The following is a 25,878-nucleotide window of genomic DNA, read 5'->3' as shown; positions in this document are numbered from 1 at the left end:
GACACACCTCTGAAGCCTAACATTGTCATGTGAACCCTTGAAGCAATGATTTAAGAATGCACTCCCAGACTGAATGAATAACCTATAAAAATTTCAAGACGCCATTGTTGCATTGTGCTTGGTATTAAAAATATTCTGCAAAGGTCTTTTCATGTAAAGAGGTAGTACTCTACAGTGCTCCCGAGGATGAGCTGTAGTGCCAGACTACTTGGGTTCTAGCCCCAGCACTGTCAATTACTAGCTACACGATCTTGAAGAAGATACTTAACCATTCTGAGTATCATGCATGCGTGCGTGCTAAGTCGCTTCAGTTGTGTCTGACTCTTTGTGACCCTATGGACTGTAGCCCGCCAGGCTCCTCTGTCCATGGGATTCTCCAAGCAGGAATACTGGAGTGGGTTGCCATGCCCTCCTCCAGGGAATCTCCCTGACCCAGGGCTCGAACCCTTATCTCTTACATCTCTTGCACTGGCAGATGGGTTCTTTACCACTAGCGCCACCTGGGAAGCCCTCTGAGCACCATAAAATGTGGCTAATAGTAGCCTTTAGGATTGTTGTGAGGATTAAGTTGGTAAAAACATGTGCAGCACCTATAACACTGACCCAGAGTTAGTACTCGATAAGTGTTGGTTCTTAATATTATTTAACTCACAAATGCACGGCTTCCCTTTATGGAATTTTAGAAGCAGATTTGTGTAAAATAAAGTCTGTAAAAATCCAGCTCTGTAAAATTCACCAGAGACTCCCCCAGTGGTCCAGTAGTCAAGACTGCACCTTTCAATGGAGGGAGTACAGGTTAGATCCTTGGTCAGGGAACTAAGATACCACATGCTGCATGACAGGGCCAAAATTTAAGAATAAGTGAATACTTATAAAAAATTGTTTAAAATGAAATAAAATTCACCAACATGAAATTACAGACATAGTTACATATCGTTGTATATAATTCTGGCTATTCTTGTATAAAATTATATAAAGTCATATACATAAATTATATTTTAGCCCCTGTTTTGACCTGGAAAGTATGTTTTCATGAGTAAATTCCTTTTCCAATGACTGTCTTTGCTATTGAACTTGAGGTTGCTATTGATTTCCCACTCAGTTTGTCTCACACCCTATCCAGTCCCTAGCATATTAACTCAGTGAGGTTTATTAAATGTCTGCACAGAACAGAGAACACATGAAAAGCAGCAACCCCCAATTAACTTCATCTATTAGTATATGGCAGGATGAATCATATCATCATTTAACTGTGATCAAGTTTGTATTTCTAGATAACTATTTCCTATAGCTAAAGAAAAATCTATGAATTCTCAACATGTTTCCAGCCCAAACAATTTTGCTTCCATGAATCTCCTACAAGAAATCAGCTATAAGTAATTAAACAAATGTGAGTATCATATAATTTATACAACAATACACAGAAATGATCATAATTGCTGTGCTCTCTCTGTGTTACCTTTATATGGACTCTGGAGGACACACTCAACAATCTCTGTCTTCATCGTAACCCAAGATCACAACAACAAATAAATGTCTGGTAATTATATAATTTAACAGACAGAAAGCCAAAAAATTGAAGATAGAGTGATTATAAACACACAAAATCTGCATTGAAAATATGTGAGGAAAAATTAGAGTGAGTGATGATTTGGTTAATATAATGAAATTATGGCTTTTTTACTTTCTCTATTTTCTATGTTTTTTGTACTGACTATATTATTTTACAATAAAAATGCAAAATTTGTAAAACAATAAAATTGAGCTATACTTTAAATCATGATTTTTTCATTTATATATAAAGAAAGACATTCACAACATGGCATTTAATTTTGATTTAATTTCCATAAAATAAACCATACAAAGATTTCTCAAGGAGACTGAGTCAAACTGCATCTCTGTTTTGTTTTATATGCAATAAATTCGCAAGTATAAGAAAATCATAAAACTAAGGCTATACATTGCACTTGACCATCATATTAAATATTATTTTAGAAGATCATGATACTAACTATATGAATCTGATTTAGCTTCATAGTTTCTTATCTAAAGGAGTTTTTTTAAAGATATGTATCTTCAGTTTTTCTTACATTCGCCTTTATCACTAGATAAAAATTAATGGGCAATTTGGACATGACATAAATCTAGGATATTCAACGACACCTACAGAAAGAATCTATAGGATAGATGTTTCCACACAGCATTGTCTAGAGTCAGATTATTTTAAAGGATTCCTTGACTTTTGAATATGATACTAGATGCAATCACCAGAATATTTAGTTTACCAGTAAACTAAACCAGAATATTACAAATGAAGATATTCTAACACAAATACTTGTAGAATTTTGTTTAGATTGTCAATGGTTGTTCTATCCAAATTTTCTTCATTGTCATCCATGGTGTGCCAGACTTCAGGGAAAGGAGATGATATCAGATGCAAAACTGGAACACCTAACACAAAGAAATGACTTGTAATTAAGTACATATTTTCCATGAGTAAGCTAGAAAGTATCATTCTTCAGAGAAGTCTAAGTGGGAGCTCTGTACTATATAAACACAGCTAATAACTCAGCTGATAACTTCTGTGTACATCCCTGTATCTTACCCTGATACTCCAAAGTCATTCATTGATTAAACAAATATTAATAAATTTAGTAAATAATAATAAAGCTCTTATTATGTGCCAGCTCCTATTGTAGGAATTGAGGGTTCATCAGTGAAAAGGCAAAGCCCTGTTCAGATGGAACTTACATTCTACTAGAGAAAGAAACAAATAAACAAATACAAAAAATAATTTTTCAAAGTGATAAGGTTTATAAAGAATAGTAAAATAAGATAAGGGAATAGAGAATGAGGGGCAGAGAGAAGGGCCAAGAAAAAGGAATTTAAAATCAGGATGGCCCTGGACTTCCCTAGTGGTTCAGTGGTTAAGAAGCTGCCTGCCAAAGCAGGGGATATGGATTCAATCCCTGGTACAGGAAGACTCCAAGCACTGGGGCAACTAAGCCTGTGCACAGCAACTGCGGAAGCCCACGGGCCCCAGAGCCTGTGTTCTGCCCCAAAAGAAGCCACCACACTGAGGAACCCATGCAGTGCAACTAGAGAACAGTTCCCACCCTCCACAACTAGAGAAAGCCTGAAGGCAGCAATGAAGACCAAAAATACACACAAATGACGTACAGTTAAAAAAAAAAACAAATCAAAGAGGTCCTCTTCGAGAAGCTAACATTTACACAGATGCAACAAAGGAGAAACTAAGCTGTGTGAAGACCTGGGGATGACCAGGCAGCAGTATTAGCAAGCCCAAAGGTCCTGCGGGAAGAGTGTGCTGGGCCTGCTTGTGCAACAGCGATGTGACTGGGTCAGAGCAATAATCAGAGAGGTAGGAGGTGATGCTGGAGAGGAAGAAAGGACTCAGAAAATGGAAGCCCTTGTAGGTCATGATGAAGACTTTGGGTCTTACTCTACATGATGGCAAGCCAACAGAGCTTAAAGGTAGGGAAGTACCATAATTTGATTGACATTTTTTAAAGATAACACTTGCTCATACGTAAAGAATAAGGAGGCAAGAGCAAAAGAAGGAGATGAATTGGGTGGCTACTGTAAGAATTGTTGAGTTAGTTTAGACTTCCAACACTGATGCAAAGGATGAAACGAAAGTGAACGTGTTAATCACTCAGTCGAGTCCGACTCTTTGCAACTCCGTGGACTGTAGCTCATCAGGCTCCTCTGTCCATGGAGTTCTCCAGGCAAGAATACTGGAGTGGGTTGCCATTTCCTTCTCCAGGGGATCTTCCCAACCCAGGGATCATACCCAAGTCTCCTGCATTGCAGGCAGATTCTTTACCATCTGAGCCACTAAGGAAGCCCTTTGCTTCCTTATTAGCAGGAAAACACCAGAGTTACACAAAGCATAAGAATACAATCTAGGTCTGTGAAAGGGAAAGCAGGATGTCAAAGGCATACGAGCGTTGATAAATATTCTACATGTAGGAAAAAATAAAAAGGTCTCTTCAAGGATTTACAATGACTTTCATGAAAAAATAAAACCCATGAGATGATTGCTGAATCAGCTATTAAATGTAATGGCTCTTCACACTTCTAGATTGTTGTAAATACACATAAAATACACCGAATATGACAGGAAAAAACCACACATGTGCATGCATGCATACATATTTACACATACACACATTACCTCTTCTTAAAAATGGAATATGGTCATCCTGAATCACACCTCCATAACCATAATTCCGGAAATACCGCCTCTCTGAAGAGTGATCCTTGAGCAAACCTAATTCATGGAGTCCATGTTCTGCAGGTGATAATTAGACAGCAGATGAACATGTATTTTTAACTAATCGATGGTCAGAACACAAAGAGTTTGAAATCTTGGCACCTGGCTTTAAAACACTGTGAGTGGTGCACCCATGACAAAAAAAAAAAAACCTCTGAGCTGAACTTGGGGTGTGGGCATTTTGGATTAGTTCCAAGGGAGGAGTCACCTCTGACTCTAGCTTTCTGACTCTTGAGAGTCAGAAACTCAATAGAACAGTGCCGAGACGGAGAATGAGAAAAGTAGAGGGAAGCAGAGGAGAAAACACAGGTGTAGATACAGATTTTCAACCCTGCACAAAGAGTGTTTCAAGAGGAGATGTTGGGCTTGAAAGGGAATCCTTAGACAGAACAGGTATGAAGTACTATACTGAGTGACCTCTCTGCAAAAGGGATACTTACTATGACTTGCATCAGTGGTTCTCAAAGTGTGATCTATGATCAGTTGCATCAGCACCACCTGGGAACTTGTTAGCAATGCAGATTATCTGGTCCCACCTCTGACCGACTGAATTAGAGATTCTGGGGGTGCGGTCCAGCAATCTGTGGTGTAACAAGCCTTCCAGGTGATTCTAATGCACACTAAAATTTGAGAATCATTGACCTACATTCCATCACTCCTGTCACAGTGTAACATAGAACTCGCGTGTTACATGAGTTACGTATAACGTGAGTCTATGTTATAAGATGAAAAGAGATCACAAAAAGAGTTTAAGACAACCAAATGAAACTTTGCAGATTGGTTATATTCACTGCTAAATTTAAAGGGTAAAATTAGACCAAAGGGTAAGCATTCATATGTAATATGATTTTAGGAACATTAAAAAAAGCCCTTACTACCACAATATTCCCATCTGTTTATTGATAATTATAATTCTTTATCTCATATACAACTTTTCCTTATACAATTAGAGATATGATTTGAATATAAATACCACTCAGTGGGTTACACAATGGGTTAAAATTATATTAACATGTGAGTTACTGATATAAATTCATTCTGGTGGAAGAAATGAGATAAGGGAACCAAACGCATGACAGAAGGCCAAACCCATTTCTTGAGGCTACTCAGAGTAAGGAAAACATGCTGTAAGGAAGTGTCCCCAAAAGCTTATATTAATACCAGAATAGCAAGTCTTTCAAATTAGAAATTGAAATTTGTCAAAGATAAGCATCTGAGGTTCAGGTAAACATTTCTTTCACAATATTCTAGATCTGGATATAGGCACACTGTGGCAAAAGTGCCCGTTGAGACGGCAGCACTTTCCCCACTGCTGAGAAGGAAGTACTATCCCACCCCACTGCAAGAAGCCTGTGTAGCTAGAAAAGAATTCTTAGTCTGATGTTTTTGCCACAAGAGCAGGGCTCCTGGCCTGAATTCTATAATAAACATCTAGCTCATGTTCATCCCTCCCTAAGGCCAATCTTTTATCGTTTGTTTTGTTCGTGTGTGTGTGTGTGTGTGTGTGTGTGTGTGTGTGTGGAGAGGGAGGATATATGGAGTAGAGATACAAGAGAAAGAAGTTATTCTCTTTCTCCAAGCCCCCAGCCTCTCCCCTGAGCCATACACAGATAACTTTGTTTCCTGGGCTAACCTGGCCTAACCTCATCTGGTCTACTCTACTCTCATTTAGTTGCCACTAAACCTTCTCTTAAGTGACTCTTGAAGGATTTTGGCTTTCTCTTGCATCCCCTTTACTTATTACTTTAGAAAACAGACAAAGATGGTACTAAATTTAAAAGGATATCACAACTACATAAGGCAGCAAATAGAAGATGACAAAGAGAACAGAAGAAAAAAAGAAACATTGAAGGATATCTTTGGGTATCATTACAAGGACATAACATTGATCATTATCCAATGTGCTTTGCTGAGTTTTCCCTAAAAATGCATTCCATATGTTTCAAACAGGACTCTGAGAAAATACCTCAAAGCAATTTCTAAGGATATGAATATATGAAATGTAGTATTTTAAGTTTCCATTTCAAAATGCAGTTTCATGCAGGAAAATAAAAACAGATGAATAGGAATAATAAACTAATCAATAAAGCAAGAAAAAAGCCAGTACTCTGGCTTGTGTACTCTGATCACACCCTTAAGTCACCAGCTCTGAATTTTAGAATGCAGTGTTTATCAGTGAGAAGAAACCAGGTTTGATTCTCTAAGAGTGAAAAAGTGAAAGCGTTAGTCTTTCAGTTGTGTCCAACACTTTAGAACCCCATGGACTGTAGCCCACCAGGCTCCTCTGTCCATGGAATTCTCCAGGCAAGAATACTGGAGTCAGTTGTCATTCCCTTCTCCAGGGGTTCTTCCTGACCTCCAGGAATGGAACCCAAGTCTCCCACATTGCAGGCAGATTCTTTACCATCTGAGCCACCATAATAACAGCATTGCTTACCAATTGCTTCAAGTCTACCAAACCATCTGGCAGTGTTTGGGAAAAAGTTGGGAAATGTTGGGTATGGAGCTCCAATTAAATCCAGTAAGACCAATAAATCCTAAGGGAGCAAAAATATTATATAATCACTGTTGCCAAAACACATTTCATAATCACCAATAGAAAAAAAATCAGTCAAGACTAACTGCATTTTAATAACTGAGAATGAAATAAGGAGCTGTATAAATCAACAAAAGGTTTAATAACATTGTAAATGAATCATCTGAGGGAGATTTTTAAATCTTGCTTATACAATGTGGAGAAATAGCGAAATGTAGATTCTTCATGTCTGTAACTCCAGAACAATATTACTAAGGCTAAATTAGAAGGAGGACACTTGGATAAATATTTCATAGAAAAAAAGGATACATTTGCTTTGTTTTCAGATGGGTTTAAAAGCCTGTCTCATCTTCTACTCCATTCTAATCAGTCATTTTATCCTTAGCATGTAATAATACAACTGCCAAAGAGAACACTTGTATAGGAACTATTTATTCCTTAAAGCAGCACATAAGAGAGTTTCCTTGACTAGGAGTCCTATAAGCTAAGTCTCTGAATATCCATTTCCTTTTCTGTCAAACGAGAAGCTCTAGCTTGCTGATAAACTCAAAATGGATTAAAGATCTAAACATAAGACCAGAAACTATAAAACTCCTAGAGGAGAACACAGGCAAAACACTCTTAGACATAAATCACAGCAGGATCCTCTATGACCCACCTCCAAGAATTCTGGAAATAAAAGCAAAAATAAACAAATGAGACCTAATTAAACTTAAAAGCTTCTGCACAACAAAGGAAACTATAAGCAAGGTGAAAAGACAGCCTTCAGAATGGGAGAAAATAATAGCAAATGAAGCAACTGACAAACAACTAATCTCAAAAATATACAAGCAACTTATGTAGCTCAATTCCAGAAAAATAAACGACCCAATCAAAAAATGGGCCAAAGAACTAAACAGACATTTCTCCAAAGAAGACATACAGATGGCTAACAAACACATGAAAAGATGCTCAACATCACTCATTATCAGAGAAATGCAAATCAAAACCACAATGAGGTACCATTTCATGCCAGTCAGAACAGCTGCAATCCAGAAGTCTACAAGCAATAAATGCTGGAGAGGGTGTGGAGAAAAGGGAACCCTCTTACACTGTTGGTGGGAATGCAAACTAGTACAGCCACTATTGAAAACAGTGTGGAGGTTCCTTAAAAAACTGGAAATAGAACTGCCTTATGACCCAGCAATCCCACTTCTGGGCATACATACCGAGAAAACCAGAATTGAAAGAGACACATGTACCCCAATGTTCATCACAGCACTGTTTATAATAGCCAGGACATGGAAGCAACCTAGATGTCCATCAGCAGATGAATGGATAAGAAAGCTGTGGTACATATACACAATGGAGCATTACTCAGCCATTAAAAAGAATACATTTGAATCAGTTCTAATGAGGTGGATGAAACTGGAGCCTATTATACAGAGTGAAGTAAGCCAGAAAGAAAAACACCAATACAGTATACTAATGCATATATATGGACTTTAGAAAGATGGTAACAATAACCCTGTATGTGAGACAGCAAAAAAGACACAGATGTATAGAACAGTCTTTTGGACTCTGTGGGAGAGGGAGAGGGTGGGATGATTTGGGAAAATGACATTGAAACATGTATAATATCACATATGAAACGAACTGCCAGTCCAGGTTTGATCCATGATACTGGATGCTTGGGGCTGGTGCACTGGGGCGACCCAGAGGGATGGTATGGGGAGGGAGGAGGAAGAGGGGTTCAGGATGGGGAACACGTGTATACCTGTGGCAGATTCATGTTGATGTATGGCAAAACCACCACAATATTGTAAAGTAATTAACCTCCAATTAAAATAAATAAATTCATATTAAAAATAAATAAATAAAGGTCCTTTCTGGCTAAAAGCCTCTGTAATAAGCCAAGTGATTCTTCTTTGAGCCATAAAACATTAGCAGGCTTGAGGACTCCCTGGAGACTACTCCCCAGATTAAGAATGCCTGATTTATGTAAGTGAGGTAAGGTATGAGTAATATCTAGCATTGATCCTGATATATAATAGATATTTTCAGAGTCTATGACTCTAAGACACAGTATCTATTAACTCATGAATGATGATTAAATATATTCACCGGGAAAAAACAGGCTTGTTTGAAATAGGAGTATATTCACCAGGTTGGATAAGCTCCTAGGAATTTGTTCTGGGGAAAAAATGGTCTTAACTATCACTGCTGCTGCTGCTGCTGCTAAGTCACTTCAGTCGTGTCCGACTCTGTGCGACCCCATAGACAGCAGCCCACCAGGCTCCCCCGTCCCTGGGATTCTCCAGGCAAGAACACTGGAGTGGGTTGCCATTTCCTTCTCCAATGCATGAAAGTGAAAAGCGAAAGAAGTCGCTCAGTCGTGTCCGACTCTTAGCGACCCCATGGACTGCAGCCTACCAGGCTCCTCCGTCCATGGGATTTTCCAGGCAAGAGTACTGGAGTGGGGTGCCATTGCCTCACTATGAATTCATATATTTGGACTCATAAACAAATAACTTTGTTCCTCCTGCTGATCAACCAGGCCTCGTCTCCTCCTTTGAACTCTTTTAACCACTTGAGCAAAAGTGATTAAATGAGGTGTCAATTATGTTCTCCTGATACCTTATGGGGCTTCCTGGATGGCTCAGCGGTAAAGAATTTACCCACAATGCAGGAAATGCAGGTTTGATCTCTGCGGGTAGGTCCCCCAGAGAAAGAAATGGCAAACCACTCCAGTATTCTTGCCTGGAAAATCCCATGGACAGAGGAGCCTGGTGGGCCTCAGTCCCTGGGCTCACAAAGAGTCAGACATGACTGAGCGAGTAAGCATGTACGCATGACCCCTTGTGAGCTGCCAGTGGGCAACGGGATAGAGAGAAAGCCAGCATGAGATGTGCTGGAGTCAGACAGGACACTGCATGTGGCCATCTGGACTCACAGGGTGAAGGTCAGCGATAGGACAAAGGACATGGATGAATGGAGGGTGTTAGAAACAGGTTACCAGTTCACAGACAAGGATGAGAGTCAGGGATGGGTGGAGCCACAGGAAGATCGAAGTCTCATGGGTTCCGTGCTGGTGTTAGTGAATGTCAAATATGGGAAGAGAGTCAGAATAGGAAGGAAATTCAAAGGTGGAATAAGGGACAAGGCATGGGTTGTGGGGCCAGAATGAGGGATGAAGAGGGGCCATAAGTTGCACCCACTATTGGTAATAAGACCAAAATTTTAAGGAAGCACTGAAATGTCACTACCCTCATGTCAAAAACGCTACATCAAATTTTCCTATACACACTGGAAGTCACTACAATGTTTTGAAGCCACCAAGGAAATTCTTCACTCCCATCCCTATGCTATGTTTCACTCATACCCCATTTCCCAAGACGTCTCCTCTGGCTTGACAGAGGCCTCAGAGATGGGACTTGCTCTCTTCACCTCTAAACTTACTGGGGGAATGTGCACCCATGGGACCAAACTGAATCTGATGCTTCCTTATTCTGATTTTTTACATCATTTTAATTAAGCTCAGTCAAACATAACTTCTAACCCAGAATTATTCTTTTTAGCTCTGGGATTCCTCAAAAACCCAATGCCTGCCAAATAATGCTCTATTATAAACACTCTGCTCCAAGAATGCCATGGCATTTTTAGGTCTTTAAATGGCTATAGCTTTGGCTTCCTTTGAAGCAGAGTCTGCAGTTCCAGCATCATGAAAAGCACCTGGACTCACCATGCCATGCAGTTGGTTGGTGTCCCTCGCTCCAGGTGGATGTGGTGTTGACGCCATCTTGGAAGCTAAGTGGCGAGACCCATACAGAGAATCCTGAGGAGACCAGAGATGAAAAGCCTCTTCTCCATCAAAGAAAATTAGCTGGAGTGAAAGATCTGGCCTTGAGTCTGAGATATTCTGAATTTTAACAAAACAGAAAAAGAGAGAAAATATTCTGAGAATTTAAAAAATAGCATGCTTTCCTATTAACTGGACAAAAAGATGCGCCATGAAGCAAAGGAAGAAGCCAGAACAAGTGAAAATATGTCAGAATTTATTTTGCACCAGTTCCTCTCTGAAAATCATCAGAGATCCTATAGTCTTCACCCTTATAGATCTCACCATTACCACTCCTTCTGAAAATAGAAGTCTTACATTGTTTTTTCTTACTCTTTAGAGAACTCTGGAACTGCAATGGTGGACACTGTGACACAGCACCCCGGTCCCTTTCAGAAGGATGTGTTGTCCCTGTTGCCAGCAGAGGAGTCAGCAGAAGGCCTTCGGTTGTTGGTCCCCTTAAGGGTTGGCTCAGCCATGGAGGTTCCTACATGCAATGACTGGCCTAAGCAGGCCCTCTAAAGGGCCATGCTACCTTCAGAGCTCTCCAGGGTTTGGCTGAGGCTGTTGCTGAACCTGCATGGCAGCCCAGCTTCCCCCTCTGCCTACTCCCATTTCTTTCCCCTCCCTGCCACAGGTGTGATGGTAAGGCCACTCCCTACTAAGTGACCGAAATGCTAGCCTTCACGTCAGAACACACCTCCCAGGGAACTGAACCTGAAACAGTACCAGTCTTTCTTGCTTCTCACCTTAGTTAAGTCTGCAGTGCTGTATTGAGTTCGAGAGTCTGCCCTTGGAATGCGACAGAGACACTAAGAATGGTAATTACAGCCTCTCCCTCAAAGGAACCTACACTTTACTTGGGTTAGGGAAAGATAAATACGTGGCCATGCAAAATGTATCAAGGGTCAACAATGTAGCAGAAAACTCCTCTAGGAACCAGGCAGATTGAGAGGTGGAATCCTTGGAATGTCAAGGAGGACTTCAGGAAAGAGAAAGTATTTAAGCGGAACTTAGAACGGTGAGTAGGATTCTGATGGATGTTATACTTTCCACTGTCTTGACAGCGGCTCTCACCTTTCAGATTGATCCTTCTGGTACCCTAACCCCCACAATCCTTCAACCCCATTGGAATCTCTAATCTATTTTGTTCTAACCTATTGATACATTCACCTTTTCACAGTCTTTACCTCTAAACTGTGCCCCCTTCACTCTATGTGTGGGTGAATGCATGCTAAGTCACTTTGAGGCATCTTAGCATGCACGCATAGAGTGAAGCAAGGACCTCACAGAGATAAAGGAAAGACTGTGAAAAGGCGAACATACCACTAGATTAGAGATTCCAATGGGGCTGAAGGACTGTGGGGCTTAGGGTACCAGAAGGACTAATATTCATCTTAAATTCTGAAGTCAATCATTCTAATTAATCCCTGCGTACATGTTCAATTCCTGTGCCTCTCTTCACCTTGGTCAAACTCATGTGGCAAAAACATAACATTAAATTCAACTATCTGCCTGTTTTGTGCCTGCATTCAGGCACCTGAACCTGGATGAAGAAAAATACACAACCATTCACTCTCTCCAACCCTATGCAGTGCTGGGGAACTGACTGATGTTGCTTTAATCTGTTACAGATAAAACTTCTCTCATCTCTCTAAGGATATGAAAATAGCATTCTTTCTTTAAAGTTATTTTCTGTTGCTGTATCCAGTTTCCTCTGAGTTCATTTTTCAACTTGCATTATTTGTTTTGCTTTCTTTCTTTCATGCCAGAGATGGTCCTCAAATATTTGATCATCCTTTGTGTGCTTTTGCATTAAGCAATAAGACACTATAGCACTGACGAGAGACACAGATTGCTTGGCTCCACTGCCAGGCAGTCTGATGCCCACTGAGGGTTTTCACTGAGGATCCCCAAATGTCACTGTCTGTGGGCCTTCTCTATGGGTGGTTTGCATTCTCCAGAGAAGGATCCTCCAGTTTCCTGTCGGATGGGTGTGAGCTGGATGCGGGCTTTCTCAGGCTGGAAGCAGGGAAAAGCTGGGGAAGCTCAGTGCTCACTGCGTAGTCTTTCACTTCATCTCACTGATTCCCACGAGGTACCTCATTACTCCCTCCTGTAGGTCTGGTGTCCTCACATCTAGAACCTCCCTGGCTCAATTTCTCCAGAAAGATATCCCATCATCTCCCACAAGGATACAGATGAAAGAGTCACCTATCTGCCAGGTACGGGGTGGAAATCTTATACATTTGTGTGTGTTAAGTCGCTTCAGTCATGTCCAACTCTTTGTGACCCTATTGACTGTAGCCCACCAGGCTCCTCTGCCCATGGGATTCTCCAGGCAAGAATACCGGAGTGGGTCGCCATGCCCTCCTCCAGGGGATCTTCCTGATGCAGGGATCGAACCTGAGTCTCCTATGGCTCTTGCATTGGCAGGCAGGTTCTTTACCACTAGTGCCGTCTGGGAAGCCCTCTTATACACCTAAGTGCTCCCTATACAGACTTACAAACACTCTCCTCCTCCATCCCCTACCTCATTTCTGCCTTCCTTACTGTCCCTTCCTATCCCTGAGCCAGTCAGGCCTTCATCAGGGGACCACTGTCTTCTTAGACTTCTTCCCCTCTGGGCAACGTGACATCTCTCTACTCTGATATGTCATCTGTCTTTTCTCCGTTCACCTTCTGTCTTCATATGGTGGTTTCCATGAACAGATGTTCCCTAAATTCTTCAAAGATGGAATGTTTCTTGATTGCTTTGGGGCAATTTCATAAGAAGGAGAAAAAAATATCATTATCAACTGAAAACTAAGTTATCCTTGTATGGTAATCATTTCAACTGTCATAATATTACTCCTTAATTATACCCCAAGAAAAAGACAGCTTATTATATTTTTAGTCTCTCAAAACTCCTGATAGTACTAAAGACAGGATGTGTCTGTCTGTGAAAGATATATGCACGCAGGGTTTAATAAGAACTAGGAGACACAGGTTCGATCCCTGGTCTAGGACGGTCTCCTGGAGAAGGACAAGGCAACCCACTCCAGTATTCTTGCCTGGGAAATCCCACGGACAGAGGAACCAGGTGGGCTACAGTCCATGGAGTCACAAAGAGTCAGACATGAGTTAGCAACTGAACAACAACAAGAAGTAGTGAAACAGATTGTCTCACTGGCAAAAGGTATATAGTACAAACAGTAGTGGAGACAGTCAAAGAGCCTTGACTGGTTCCAAAGTTCTAACTCCAAATCAAAGAGCATAATCATAGAATACCAGGGCAGAATAAGATTGCTTGGGACCAGAAACACTCTGTTCATGCCCAATGTTTACATATTCTGCAAATTTGAAGGTTCAGGTGCCTCAGAAATGTCAGCATTTTGGTAACTCCACGGTTTAGCACAATGGCTTGCTCTCATTCTCTTCTCTTTGCACCATCTCATTTAGATAGCCATAAACTGTCTGTCTTTTTTGGACAATGACCCTGAGTCCTGTGAGGCAACTTGCTCTTTTTACTTCTTTTTAGGGTTGGTGGAAAAATAACTTTGGCCTTTAATCTCTAATAACTCAGTCTAGTATCTCAGAGCTGGAAAAAAATGCATGGCCAGGTTTGTGAAGGTCTTCTAGTCCTTCTTTCTGGCAATATGACAAATGCCTAGTTACCAGCGTTAATAGAGTCAGTACATTACCTGCAGTCTTTCCCCATCCAAGGCTGCATCAGCTAATGCCATAAAAATAAGGTGTAAAAACCACCCCAACTTCAGTGGCTTAAAACAACAATTATGAGTTCTCTGGGATCTGCAGGTTAACTGGGGACAACTGGTCTAGGCTGGAGTAGCTGTTTCACCCTGCAGTCATCAAGCTTGGCTCTGTTCCACACGCCTCTTAGTCTCCTCCTAGGACTGGCAAGCTAGCCAAGTCATGCTCTTCTCACAGCGATGGCCAAGGCTCAACAAGGCACAGCAGAGCGGGCCCAATTGCACAAACACATGTCCAGCCTCTGTTTGTTATCTACTAGCCTCCCATTGGCCAAGGCAAGTCAAGTAACCAAGTCCAGAGTCAAGGAATGAGGATCTACCACCTGCTAAAGCGGAAGGGCACAGCAAAGTTACAAGACAAGAGAGGTGAAAGTATAATTACAGTCTTATCACTAGAAGGGGAAGACTGCAAAGAACTGGAACCATCAGCCAGTTAGGTTCCTATCCAGGCTTCTCCAAGGTCACATTTTATCACCCCTTACACAACTCATGACAGCTGACGAACATAAAATATCTCCTTAATACAAATCTAAAGTACAACTGAAGAATAAATCTGATACTCTCGGAGACTGCCCTCAAAACCAGTTTTTATTTTTCATTGCCTACATCACTGCTTACCTCTAATAGAAAAGATACTTATCACAGGGAATATAAGAATCCCTACATGAACTTAAACTATTAAAATAGAATGGTCATCTGGAAAGACCGGATGCCTTTTGGAAGACAATGGGGAAGACTTTTCTACTATGATGGCCATTTCCAATCTACAGGTCCACATCAAAATTTAAATATTCCCAAAATTTTACTGTACTATATAAAAAACTTAAAATGAGGACTTGGAGATCAGATTAAAATTTTTTTGTTGTTTAAAAAAGAAAGGATAATTAAAAGAATGTATGTGCATTTTGCTAATGGAGAGCCTTACTCAAAACTCATTCAGCCCTTTCTACTTCTGGTTACCAGAAGCGGCGTGAATTACATGGAAAAAGGTAAAGGATCTCACCAACAGAAAACACACCCACCCCATAGACTGTGTCTTTAAACCATATTTTACCTAATTTCATGTCCTTACACTAGAAATGCAAATATGAAAAATTAACCTTTTATATCAGCTTCTGAACTCTCTCAGTCACTTGCTAGCAAAGGATGCTAGTTAAAAGCAGGGCAGCACATGGAACAGAGACAATATAGAAGGTTCAGAAAACAAAACAAATGGACAAAAACAGTGAAAAGGATACTGAGTGATTATAAACAATTCTTGCTTTCTTCAGTTCAGCATATCCAGCAAAAATAGAACCAAATATCTCTATTACTTCCATTACAAGATAACTTTTTTACTTCTTTACCCCAACTTAAGCTGGCTCCTTCATAAAACTTTGAGAGAGGAAAAAGGTATTTGTTGTCTGTGAACAAAGTTTTCTGGTTTTGCTTTGCTGTGTTTACTCGGTTATGAGTGAAATCTGAACAAAATGTCTTCATCTGGCATAGCACTTTTTTCCAATATACACTTAAGAACACAGAGACTGAAATAACATTATCTGAGAGTCCCAGAAGTATTCTGAACTGAAAATGTAACAAAAGCTTTCTATGCTACAGAAAATTGAGCCGAGATTCACAGATAAAACAATAATGCATTTCTTCTTCACGCTTTTCATCTTGATATGTCTGAATTACCCATTCTCTACTTCAGAACCACTTTGCTGAAACTCCCTCCCCCAACTCAAGGCCACCATCTCTCAGAATAGAAGGCTGTAATGTTCACAGCTATACAAACAAGAAGAAATAAACATATTTCCTACATATGCTTGAATCAACCTTACACCTTCTTCATTTTTTGCAAAAAAAATGTTGTTTTTCATTTGATGTGTATTCATAACTAAGAAATCAGGTGCCAATTAACAAATACACTCTCATGTACTAAGTAAGGTTCATTGCCCATGGTGGACATTATAAATAATGTAATCTTCCGACTGGGCTTCCCTGTGGCTCAGTGGTAAAGAACCCACCTGTCCAGGGAGGAGACATAGGTTCAATCCCTGGGTTGGGAAGATCCCCTGAAGAAGGAAATTGCAATCCACGCCAGTATTCTTGCCTGGGAAATTCCATGGACAGGAGAGTCTGACAGGCTACAGTCCATGGGGTCACCAAAAGAGTTGGACACAACCAAGCAACTAAACAACAACAATCTTCCAATTAATATTTCAAATTCATTTCATTTTGCAATAAATTAGCACAAAATACACAGAAAGTCTACATCTCTAGATGGCTTTCTTGGTGCCCCATGAACTAGAATTCACTCTGAGTTGCTGCTAAATATTTTATTATCCCAGGAGTCTGCAGGAGGGAAACAGATACCTTCAAGGAAAAGAGCTGCTTGTCTAAGGCCCGAGCAAGTTCCAGCATCATTGCACATGGCACAGCTGAATCAGTGGCTCCCACAAACACTCTGTGGTCCCAGTGAGGAAAATACTTGGAGTCATAGTGACAGGCGAGGACCAAGTGTCGTTTAGCAGTGGGGTTGAGGGTGCTGATGATATTCGAGAAAGACCGGTACCCGTAGGGTGTCTGACTCAAGAAGGTGTCTACTTCCAAGACCCAGTCAGCTTGAAGTCTCTGAATTCTCTGCATGATGTGCTGATCAAAACAAAAACCAAAATTTCAGGTCTAGACAGTTTTGTTTTAGAATTTGTATGTAATACCTCTTAAATTAAAAATGCAATACACACTTATTGTATTAATAGCAAGGATGTTGAAAGGAAAAATAATCTAGTCCTCTCCCATAGTCTCCCCCTGGCAATCCAACCCAACCAACTGTTAATATTACCTATGTTAAGAGTCTGATGTATATCTACACCCTTCTTGTTTATACAAATATACACTAGCACACGAACATGTATATTTAGCAGAGGGATACATATTCTTATAGGAATAGAATCCTACTCTACATCTGATCTGCCCCTTGCTCTTCTCACTTAACAATGTATCATGGACCTCTCTAAAGGAAATCAACCCTGAATATTGTTTGGAAGGACTGATGCTGAAGTTGAAGCTCCAATACTTTGGCCACCTGATGCGAAGAGCTGACTCACTGGGAAAAACCCTGATGCTGGGAAAGATTGGAGGCAGGAGGAGAAGGGGACAACAGAGGATGAGATGGTTGGATGGCATCACCGACTCAATGGACATGAGTCTGAGCAAACTCCAGGAGTAGTAAAGGACGGGGAACCTGGCATGCTGCAGTCCATGGGGTTGGAAAGAGTCCAACATGAGTGAACAACAACAACAATGGACCTCTCTAAACATAAGGAGATATAGCTCCAGTTCAGTATATATTGAAGCTCATTTTTAATATTTCTAGCAGAATAACAAGACAGATTTAAGACATCAGATAGACTAGGTAGATCCTATAGGTCATAACTTGTACTCTAAGCTCTTTGAGGATGAAAATTGCAAATGGCAACTCTTTTTGTCCCAAACACATAACATGTGCCCCCAGTCAGCAAATATTTCATAATGTAACAAACACTAACAAAAGATACTAGCGCTCACCTGTTAAGGATAATGTACAGAAGGGGGATGGTTACAAGGGAATGTTTGAAGGCTATCTGAGGTTCTGCCTGTTCTAAGAGGGCTTCTCAAGTGGCGCTAGTGGTAAAGTATCCACCTGCCAACGTGGAAAACACAGGAGACACGGGGGTCGATCTCTGGGTCAGGAAGATCCTCTAGAGTAGGAAATGGAAATCCACTCTAGTAATCTTACCTGGAAAATTCCATGGACAGAGGAGCCAGGCGGGGTACAGGCTATGGGGTCACGAAAGAGTCAAACATGACTGAGCACCTCAGCGCACCGCTCTAAGAATCAATACGTAACTCTGAACCGTAACGACATAACAAGCAGTTTTCCCTTTGTATTCAGAGCAGGTCCAGATCCCTTGCAAATGCTGGTGAAGGTAAGAAAGAATCTATGTTCCCATCTTTCCTGATCACCTTGGGCCTTGAGAGCAACATGGTGTCTGACAGAGAAGGGCAACAGATGTAAAAGAAACATCTCTTCGGGGACTGGAGGTGTCTTCTTAAAGGATTTAGAGTTTGTGGCGTGCGAAGTTGCAGGCGACTTCATGGCTGTTCAGTCTGCCCTCTCCTATCTTTATTTTCCCTGTGCTTAATTCTCATTACGTCCCATTTATTTCATTTTGAAATATTATATAGGTCTTTGAAGGGTGCCTTAAAAATTATTTGTAAGTCACACAACAATTATTTTTTATTTTTAAGTCATACAACAATTACTTTTAAGCCACACATCAACATATCCGGCAGTTTGTTCCACAATGAACATCCAGTGGGGATGGACCTTGAGGTGATAAACAAATAACTTATAATGACTGGAAAAGAATGGGAGAATTTTTCCCCCCCTCCCAAGGAAATAAATGACTTTCGAGCCTGGCCAAGTCTTGTGTGACCTGCCCTGACTAGTGTGACATGACACGTAGGCAAGAGCCTTGAAACAACTGGGGCAGGAAGCTTCCAGGAAGAGGAAAACTAAGCCAGAGGGAAGACAGCGATTCTATAGTCAGTCTTGAAAAAGCCAAATAAACAAACCGTTTCCCAGACAGTTACTCCTTGTTCTCTGTCAGGAGGTGGACTTTGGCCTAAAGAGCAATGTATACAACGCACCTTTTCTATGACACATTTACAGGCTGTTTTTTCATATAAAAATAATTTTTGAAACATTAAAACCTTTTTGAAATTATTACTCATCTCTCATTTATTTTTTCATTCTCCACAATGCTTAGTGTTGGGCTTTGTTCACAGTAGGCTATCAGTAAATATGGACTGATTATAACTCATACGTATTCTCAATGAGACTATATAAAATTATACGATATAGAACATTAATCATTTGACTAGAGAGAAATCACTGCCTCTAAGAAAAGTTTTCCAGAGAATGGGAAAAGAAGTTATCCGCAGACTTTGGGGAAAAGAAATTTTTCCATAAAAAAGGGGTCAGTCTTTAAAAATAAATAAATAAAAAGCACATCTCCAGAACATCTGGTATCCAGATGATGAACTGCTCCGTAAAATGTGTTCAACCAGCAGCAGCCTGCATGCTTACAAAATGAACTGGGATTCTAAAAATATGTATCTCTTAGCTTTGCTCAGCTGAAGTCTCACACACAAACTCATTCCTCAACCCTGAGCAGGTTTTGGCCATAATATCTGATACCTGTATTGATGCTAAAATCCACAAAAGCTTCACCAATTCCCCCCCAAAAGAGTTCTCCCTGCACTAACCTTTTTTACTCAGTATAAATATTTTTATTTGTCTTAGCAACTAATTTCTTTATAAACAATCAAATTGGCTACATAATCTAATTAGGTCGCCAATAGCCCTTATTGTTGTGCTTGTGGCTTGCAGACTTAGTCCGCATGTTCCCACTGTAATTCTCTAGGGTAGGCTCCACAAACTACTGCTCTTCTCTCTAGACTGCCCCTGAACAGAGAGTGCTTGGCTATGAGAGGGCGTCTAAAGCAGCTATGCTTCCCAAACTCCAGGTTGCAGAAGCCTCAGCCTACCAGGCATTGCTAAAATGTAATTTAGAATATAGATGGATTTCTATACATCTATCTTTTTAAATGGAGAGAGAAGAAAAGAGACAAGGAGATGGATAAAGACACAGCGAGATGAAGACAGAGAGAGAGTGAGACTGGGTAAAGAGAAGGAAAAGCGTATGAAGATGGATGGGGAGACAAGGAGAGAGACACAAAGAGAGGCCAAGACTGGGGGTGGAGAGAGAGCAAAGAGAAAAATAAAAGTAAACATGACATCTTGCTTCCTGCTTCCTGGGGAGGAAGGCCCGTAGGGGATTTTAGGTAACATGGGTAACATCGGTCAATGATCCTGGGTCAAGTTAATTAAACTTACATTCTCATTTCCAAGGTCTGAGAAACACTGTCATTAGCAGACCAGATTTGTTTGGAAGAAGTAGATTCTGTGCTATTTGCAATAAGTCTGCAAATATTGCCTGGATGCTGCCACTGGGGTCTCTGGGCACCTCCTCCCTCTTGGGTGGACCATGCGCTAGTCCCTCAGGCTTTCAACCCAGGGCTCTCCATTCAGGGATACACATACTTTTCACTAAAGAAGCCCAGCTTCAGCTATTCAGATACACTGGTCATCTACAGGAGATTTTAACCACCAAATTTCTAGCTTGCCTCTAGACAAAGTTTTTGGCTTGCTCCCTAGTGAGACTTTATCATTCTGACTTTTTAATTCACTTTTTATTCCTCTCTCACCTAGAAATCACTGGAATCCTCCAAAATTTAATACCTTCAAAGTATTATTTACAAATAAAGTATCTTTTCAAAAAATATATTCTAAAAATCTAAGAGGCAGCATTAGACCCACTGATCAGAGACAATAAAAATGAAGACTATGGGACATTGCTCCCATATTATCCTCTGAAAGGGAATTCAGAGCAATATACATCTTTATTGATAACTGATAAAAGTTAATTCTCTAATCAATTGTATACCAAGTCTACATTTTTTTTTCTAGATTTTTAAAGTGTTCTTTAGTTATAACCCTGAAACTCTATGAATTATAAAACATCTGACTGGGTCCTCAAAAGTGTCTCAGGAGAAAAATTAATTTTCCACCATTCTTGTCTAAATTTAGTTCAGAGCAAAAGGTACTAATAGTCAAATTAAAATCATTAGTGCAGTTCCTCCCTAATATCTCAGTATCATCTGTTTCATTTTCAAAAGAGGGAAGTCTTTATCTACCACATTTTGGTGGGGGGCAGCTTTCCTAAAATTCACAGTAATTTTCTTTTCCCCAAATTATAAAACTGAACCTCTTAAGTGAGATTTCTAACACAACCATTCTGTCAGCACTGCTGCTGTGTCAGCCAGCCACATGTAGGGAATCCAGCAACAGTTCCCGGCACATTCCAAAATACTGTCAATAAATTTCTCACTTGCCTCCACCCCCACCTGACATGGGAGATGTTATTATGAATTCTGTAAAACTTTTAAATGAATATGTAGTTTTAAAATCACAACAGAATCTATGTATATTATTCCTGCAATCTATACTCCTGGAGCTAAAGATCACAATAGCAATATTTTGTTGTCTTTATTGCTTTTTAGAGGCCACAGCCAGAAACCTCAGGTCTAAAGTGTGCATATACATTTTGGGGATATATATTTGGCCTTCTGAGCAAATGCTGTGGGGAAGTGAAAAAGTGACGATGGCTGAACATTACAGACATAGATTTTTTCAAATGAAGAACTGAAGATTTTGCAAAGACCCAGTCAGTGCCCTGAACTTTTCTGGAAAATGCTTGAGAGATGAGGCCCAGGGGAGATCATTGAAATGAGTGGTATGCGCCTTGCTCTCCAACTGGGGCCTGAGAAGACACAGAGCTGGACCCATGTGTGAGCACACACCACAGAGCTAGGCTCGCCCAGCCACTGCTCTCCAGGGGTTGGATGGAGAAGTCAAGAAGATCCCAGTGCAGGTTCCAGCCTCATCTCTACAACATGTATAACCATGGGCAAGTTAAATTGCATAATTCAGCCTTTTTAAATCTGTAGCACTGGGAGAATAATTGTCCCCAACAAGGTGGCACTGCCATGTGAACTGAATGAGATTATCCAGGCAAAGTTTTCCATCAAGTGCCTGACAGAGCTGGAAAAAGCCCTGGATAAAAGTCTGCCATCATCAGCATTATTCCTCTCTCTGCCTAGAGCTTAGAAGGAACTAATGTTGTCTTTAGGCCTCCTCCACCTAAGTCCTTAAGGAAAGCAAGAGCTGTTTGGATGGAAGACAAGAGGCTAATGGGGCAACAGACAATGCATGTGGGCTCACCTTGAGAGGCAGAAGTCATAAATTGGATAGACAGGAAACGCCCACCAGCTGTGCTGCTGGGCCTTGCGGGTGTCATTTTGTCACTGCAGTGGAGTGCCAAGGGGTTTGCTGGAAGAGTTAGGCAAGTGGGCTACTCTCAGAGAGGCCAGCCCCTCCCCATTCCTTCCCAAGCTGCCCCTAAAAATGGGGCTACCTTGAAAAAATAGGCATTCAGAGCTAGGGTTTCAGGTTGCTGAAGAGGATGGAGACTTAGGAGTCAGAAAGACATTCAGGTTTAGTCCCTCTTATGGCCTAATCTACCCTCCATAGCAGTGTCTTCCAAACTACAGTGCAAAAATCAGTGGGTCTTGAAATCAGATTAGTGGTTCATTACTAAAGTAAAAAGAAAACTACTAAAATAAAATTAAAATCAGAGGAACTAAAGAGCCTCTTGATGAAGGTGAAAGAGGAGAGTGAAAAAAACTGGCTTAAAACTCAACATTAAAAAAACAAAGATCATGGCATCTGGTCCCATCACTTCATGGCAAATAGATGGGGAAACAATGGACACAGTGTCAGACTTTATTTTCTTGGGCTCCAAAATCACTGCAGATGGTGACCGCAGCCATGAAATTAAAAGATGCTTGTTCATTGGAAGAAAAGCTATGACCAACCTAGACAGCATATTAAAAAGCAGAGACATTACCAACAAAGGTCCGTGTAGTCAAAGCTATGGTTTTTCCAGTAGTCATGTACGGGTGTGACAGTTGGAGAATAAAGAAGGCTGAGCGCCAAAGAATTGATGCTTTTGAACTGTGGTGTTGGAGAAGACTCTTGAGAGTCCTTGGACTGCAAGGAGATCAAACCAGTTAATCCTAAAGGAAATCATGGAAATACAAAAAACCTCGAATAGCCAAAGCAATCTTGAGAAAGAAGAATGGAACTGGAGGAATCAACTTGCCTGACTTCAGGCTCTACTACAAAGCCACAGTCATCAAGACAGTATGGTACTGGCACAAAGACAGACATATAGATCAATGGAACAAAATAGAAAGCCCAGAGATAAATCCACACACATATGGACACCTTATCTTTGACAAAGGAGGCAAGAATATACAATGGAGTAAAGACAATCTCTTTAACAAGTGGTGCTGGGAAAACTGGTCAACCACTTGTAAAAGAATGAAACTAGATCACTTTCTAACACCACACACAAAAATAAACTCAAAATGGATTAAAGATCTAAATGTAAGACCAGAAACTATAAAACTCCTAGAGGAGAACATAGGCAAAACACTCTCAGACATAAATCACAGCAGGATCCTCTATGATCCACCTCCAAGAATTCTGGAAATAAAAGCAAAAATAAACAAATGAGATCTAATTAAAATTAAAAGCTTCTGCACAACAAAGGAAAATATAAGCAAGGTGAAAAGACAGCCTTCTGAATGGGAGAAAATAATAGCAAATGAAGCAACTGACAAACAACTAATCTCAAAAATATACAAACAACTTCTGCAGCTCAATTCCAGAAAAATAAACGACCCAATCAAAAAATGGGCCAAAGAACTAAATAGACATTTCTCCAAAGAAGACATACGGATGGCTAACAAACACATGAAAAGATGCTCAACATCACTCATTATTAGAGAAATGCAAATCAAAACCACAATGAGGTACCACTTCACACCAGTCAGAATGGCTGTGATCCAAAAATCTGCAAGCAATAAATGCTGGAGAGGGTGTGGAGAAAAGGGAACCCTCCTACACTGTTGGTGGGAATGCAAACTAGTACAGCCACTATGGAGAACAGTGTGGAGATTCCTTAAAAAATTGCAAATAGAACTACCTTATGACCCAGCAATCCCACTTCTGGGCATACACACCGAGGAAACCAGAATTGAAAGAGACACATGTACCCCAATGTTCATCGCAGCACTGTTTATAATAGCTAGGACATGGAAACAACCTAGATGTCCAATCGCAGATGAATGGATAAGAAAGCTGTGGTACATATACACAATGGAGTATTACTCGGCCGTAAAAAAGAATTCATTTGAATCAGTTCTGATGAGATGGATGAAACTGGAGCTGATTATACAAAGTGAAGTAAGCCAGAAAGAAAAACACCAATACAGTATACTAACACATATATATGGAATTTAGGAAGATGGCAATGACGACCCTGTATGCAAGACAGGGAAAGAGACACAGATGTGTATAATGGACTTTTGGACTCAGAGGGAGGGAGAGGGTGGGATGATTTGGGAGAATGACATTCTAACATGTATACTATCATGTAAGAATTGAATCGCCAGTCTATGTCTGATGCAGGATACAGCATGCTTGGAGCTGGTGCATGGGGATGACCCAGAGAGATGTTGTGGGGAGGGAGGTGGGAGGGGGGTTCATGTTTGGGAATGCATGTAAGAATTAAAGATTTTAAAATTTAAAAAATAAAAAAATAAATAAAATTTAAAAAATAAAAGAGTTAACCTAGTAAAGTCAATAAATAATGGAAGAGACTCACCATCTGTATAAATAAATAAAGTGTCATTTATTGCAAAAAAAAAAAAATCCTAAAGGAAATCAATCCTGAATACTCACTAGAAGGACTGATGCTACAGATGAAGCTCCAATACTTTAGCCTCCCGATGCAAAGAGCTGACTCATTAGAAAAGACCCTGATGCTGGGAAAGATTGAAAGCAGGAGGGGAAGCACGACAGAGGACGAAGTGGTTGGATGGCAACACCAATTCAATGAACATGAGTTTGAGTAAGCTCCGGGAGCTAGTAAAGAACAGGGAAGCCTGCCGTACTGCAGTGCATGGGATCACAAAGAGTCAGACACGACTTAGCTACTGAACCACATCAACAGATTGCACATAGTAGGAGTATTTTTTAAGAAACTTTTTTTTTAGTTAACTCTATGTTTTTGTGTATAAAATGTTATATATATATATATATATATATTTGCCATGTGTCAGACTCAGAAGCTTGAGAAACACTGTACTGGAGAAAGTAGCTTATCACTGGTCTTAACTCTCCCTCCAGGTAAAATACAACTTCAAAAGGGGAATAAACGCCTGTTAAGACGGTAACTCACTCTTGACCCAGAACTGTTAAGAAAGAAATGTCCAAGTCTGTTGAGATTGGGTGTTAAAAGTTCAAGAAAACTTGGTTCGGTGCCTGAGGGTGTGTTATAGAAAAAATCAAGAGTTGGGTAGTTAGTATCCTGTCTGATTTTGGCCCTCCCAGAAGGAGAATTCATACATAAATTGATTTAGGTTAACATGCATCTCTTAATTCAGAATAGATATTTACTCTTAGTTGTCTGCTTTTCTAGGATGCTTATTTTAGTTAATAAGATGAGATGACAGATCTGAATATTAGACAATTCAGAATTTTGAGCATAGCATCATTTCTCATGGGAACGGAACGTGTTGGACAACCTTCAGATTAGTATGCTGTTTCTCACCTGGCGAGCAGCAAAGCTTCCAGGCGATCCAGGATATCGCTCTATCAGCAATGGTCGTAAGTCATTTTGCCACATTTCAGAAATACTGGTGCCTTCTGCAACTTGCCGAAGAGATGATACATTCAAAAGGGCTGGTTGGTGATAATTCT

The 25,878-nt window shown here is 40.4% G+C and overlaps 1 protein-coding gene across 1 annotated transcript in view; it reads right to left on the bottom strand.

Moving 5' to 3' along the window:
* QPCT (glutaminyl-peptide cyclotransferase) overlaps positions 1,589-25,878 on the bottom strand; it is a 32,135-nt gene continuing 7,845 nt past the window's right edge. Inside the window, exons 2-7 of the mRNA XM_005686498.3 lie at positions 25,730-25,876; positions 16,758-17,036; positions 10,555-10,731; positions 6,735-6,834; positions 4,199-4,315; positions 1,589-2,451 (exon numbers count right to left, since the gene is read on the bottom strand). Of these exons, the coding sequence (XP_005686555.2) occupies positions 2,306-2,451; positions 4,199-4,315; positions 6,735-6,834; positions 10,555-10,731; positions 16,758-17,036; positions 25,730-25,876 (966 nt within the window). The 3' untranslated portion in view covers positions 1,589-2,305. The remainder of the gene's footprint in view (positions 2,452-4,198; positions 4,316-6,734; positions 6,835-10,554; positions 10,732-16,757; positions 17,037-25,729; positions 25,877-25,878) is intronic.

The sequence above is a fragment of the Capra hircus genome, chromosome 11, assembly GCF_001704415.2.
Source record: "Capra hircus breed San Clemente chromosome 11, ASM170441v1, whole genome shotgun sequence".
Lineage (NCBI taxonomy): Eukaryota > Metazoa > Chordata > Mammalia > Artiodactyla > Bovidae > Capra > Capra hircus.
Note: the sequence above shows the minus strand (reverse complement) of the source record. Positions and strands in the feature narration are given on the sequence as shown.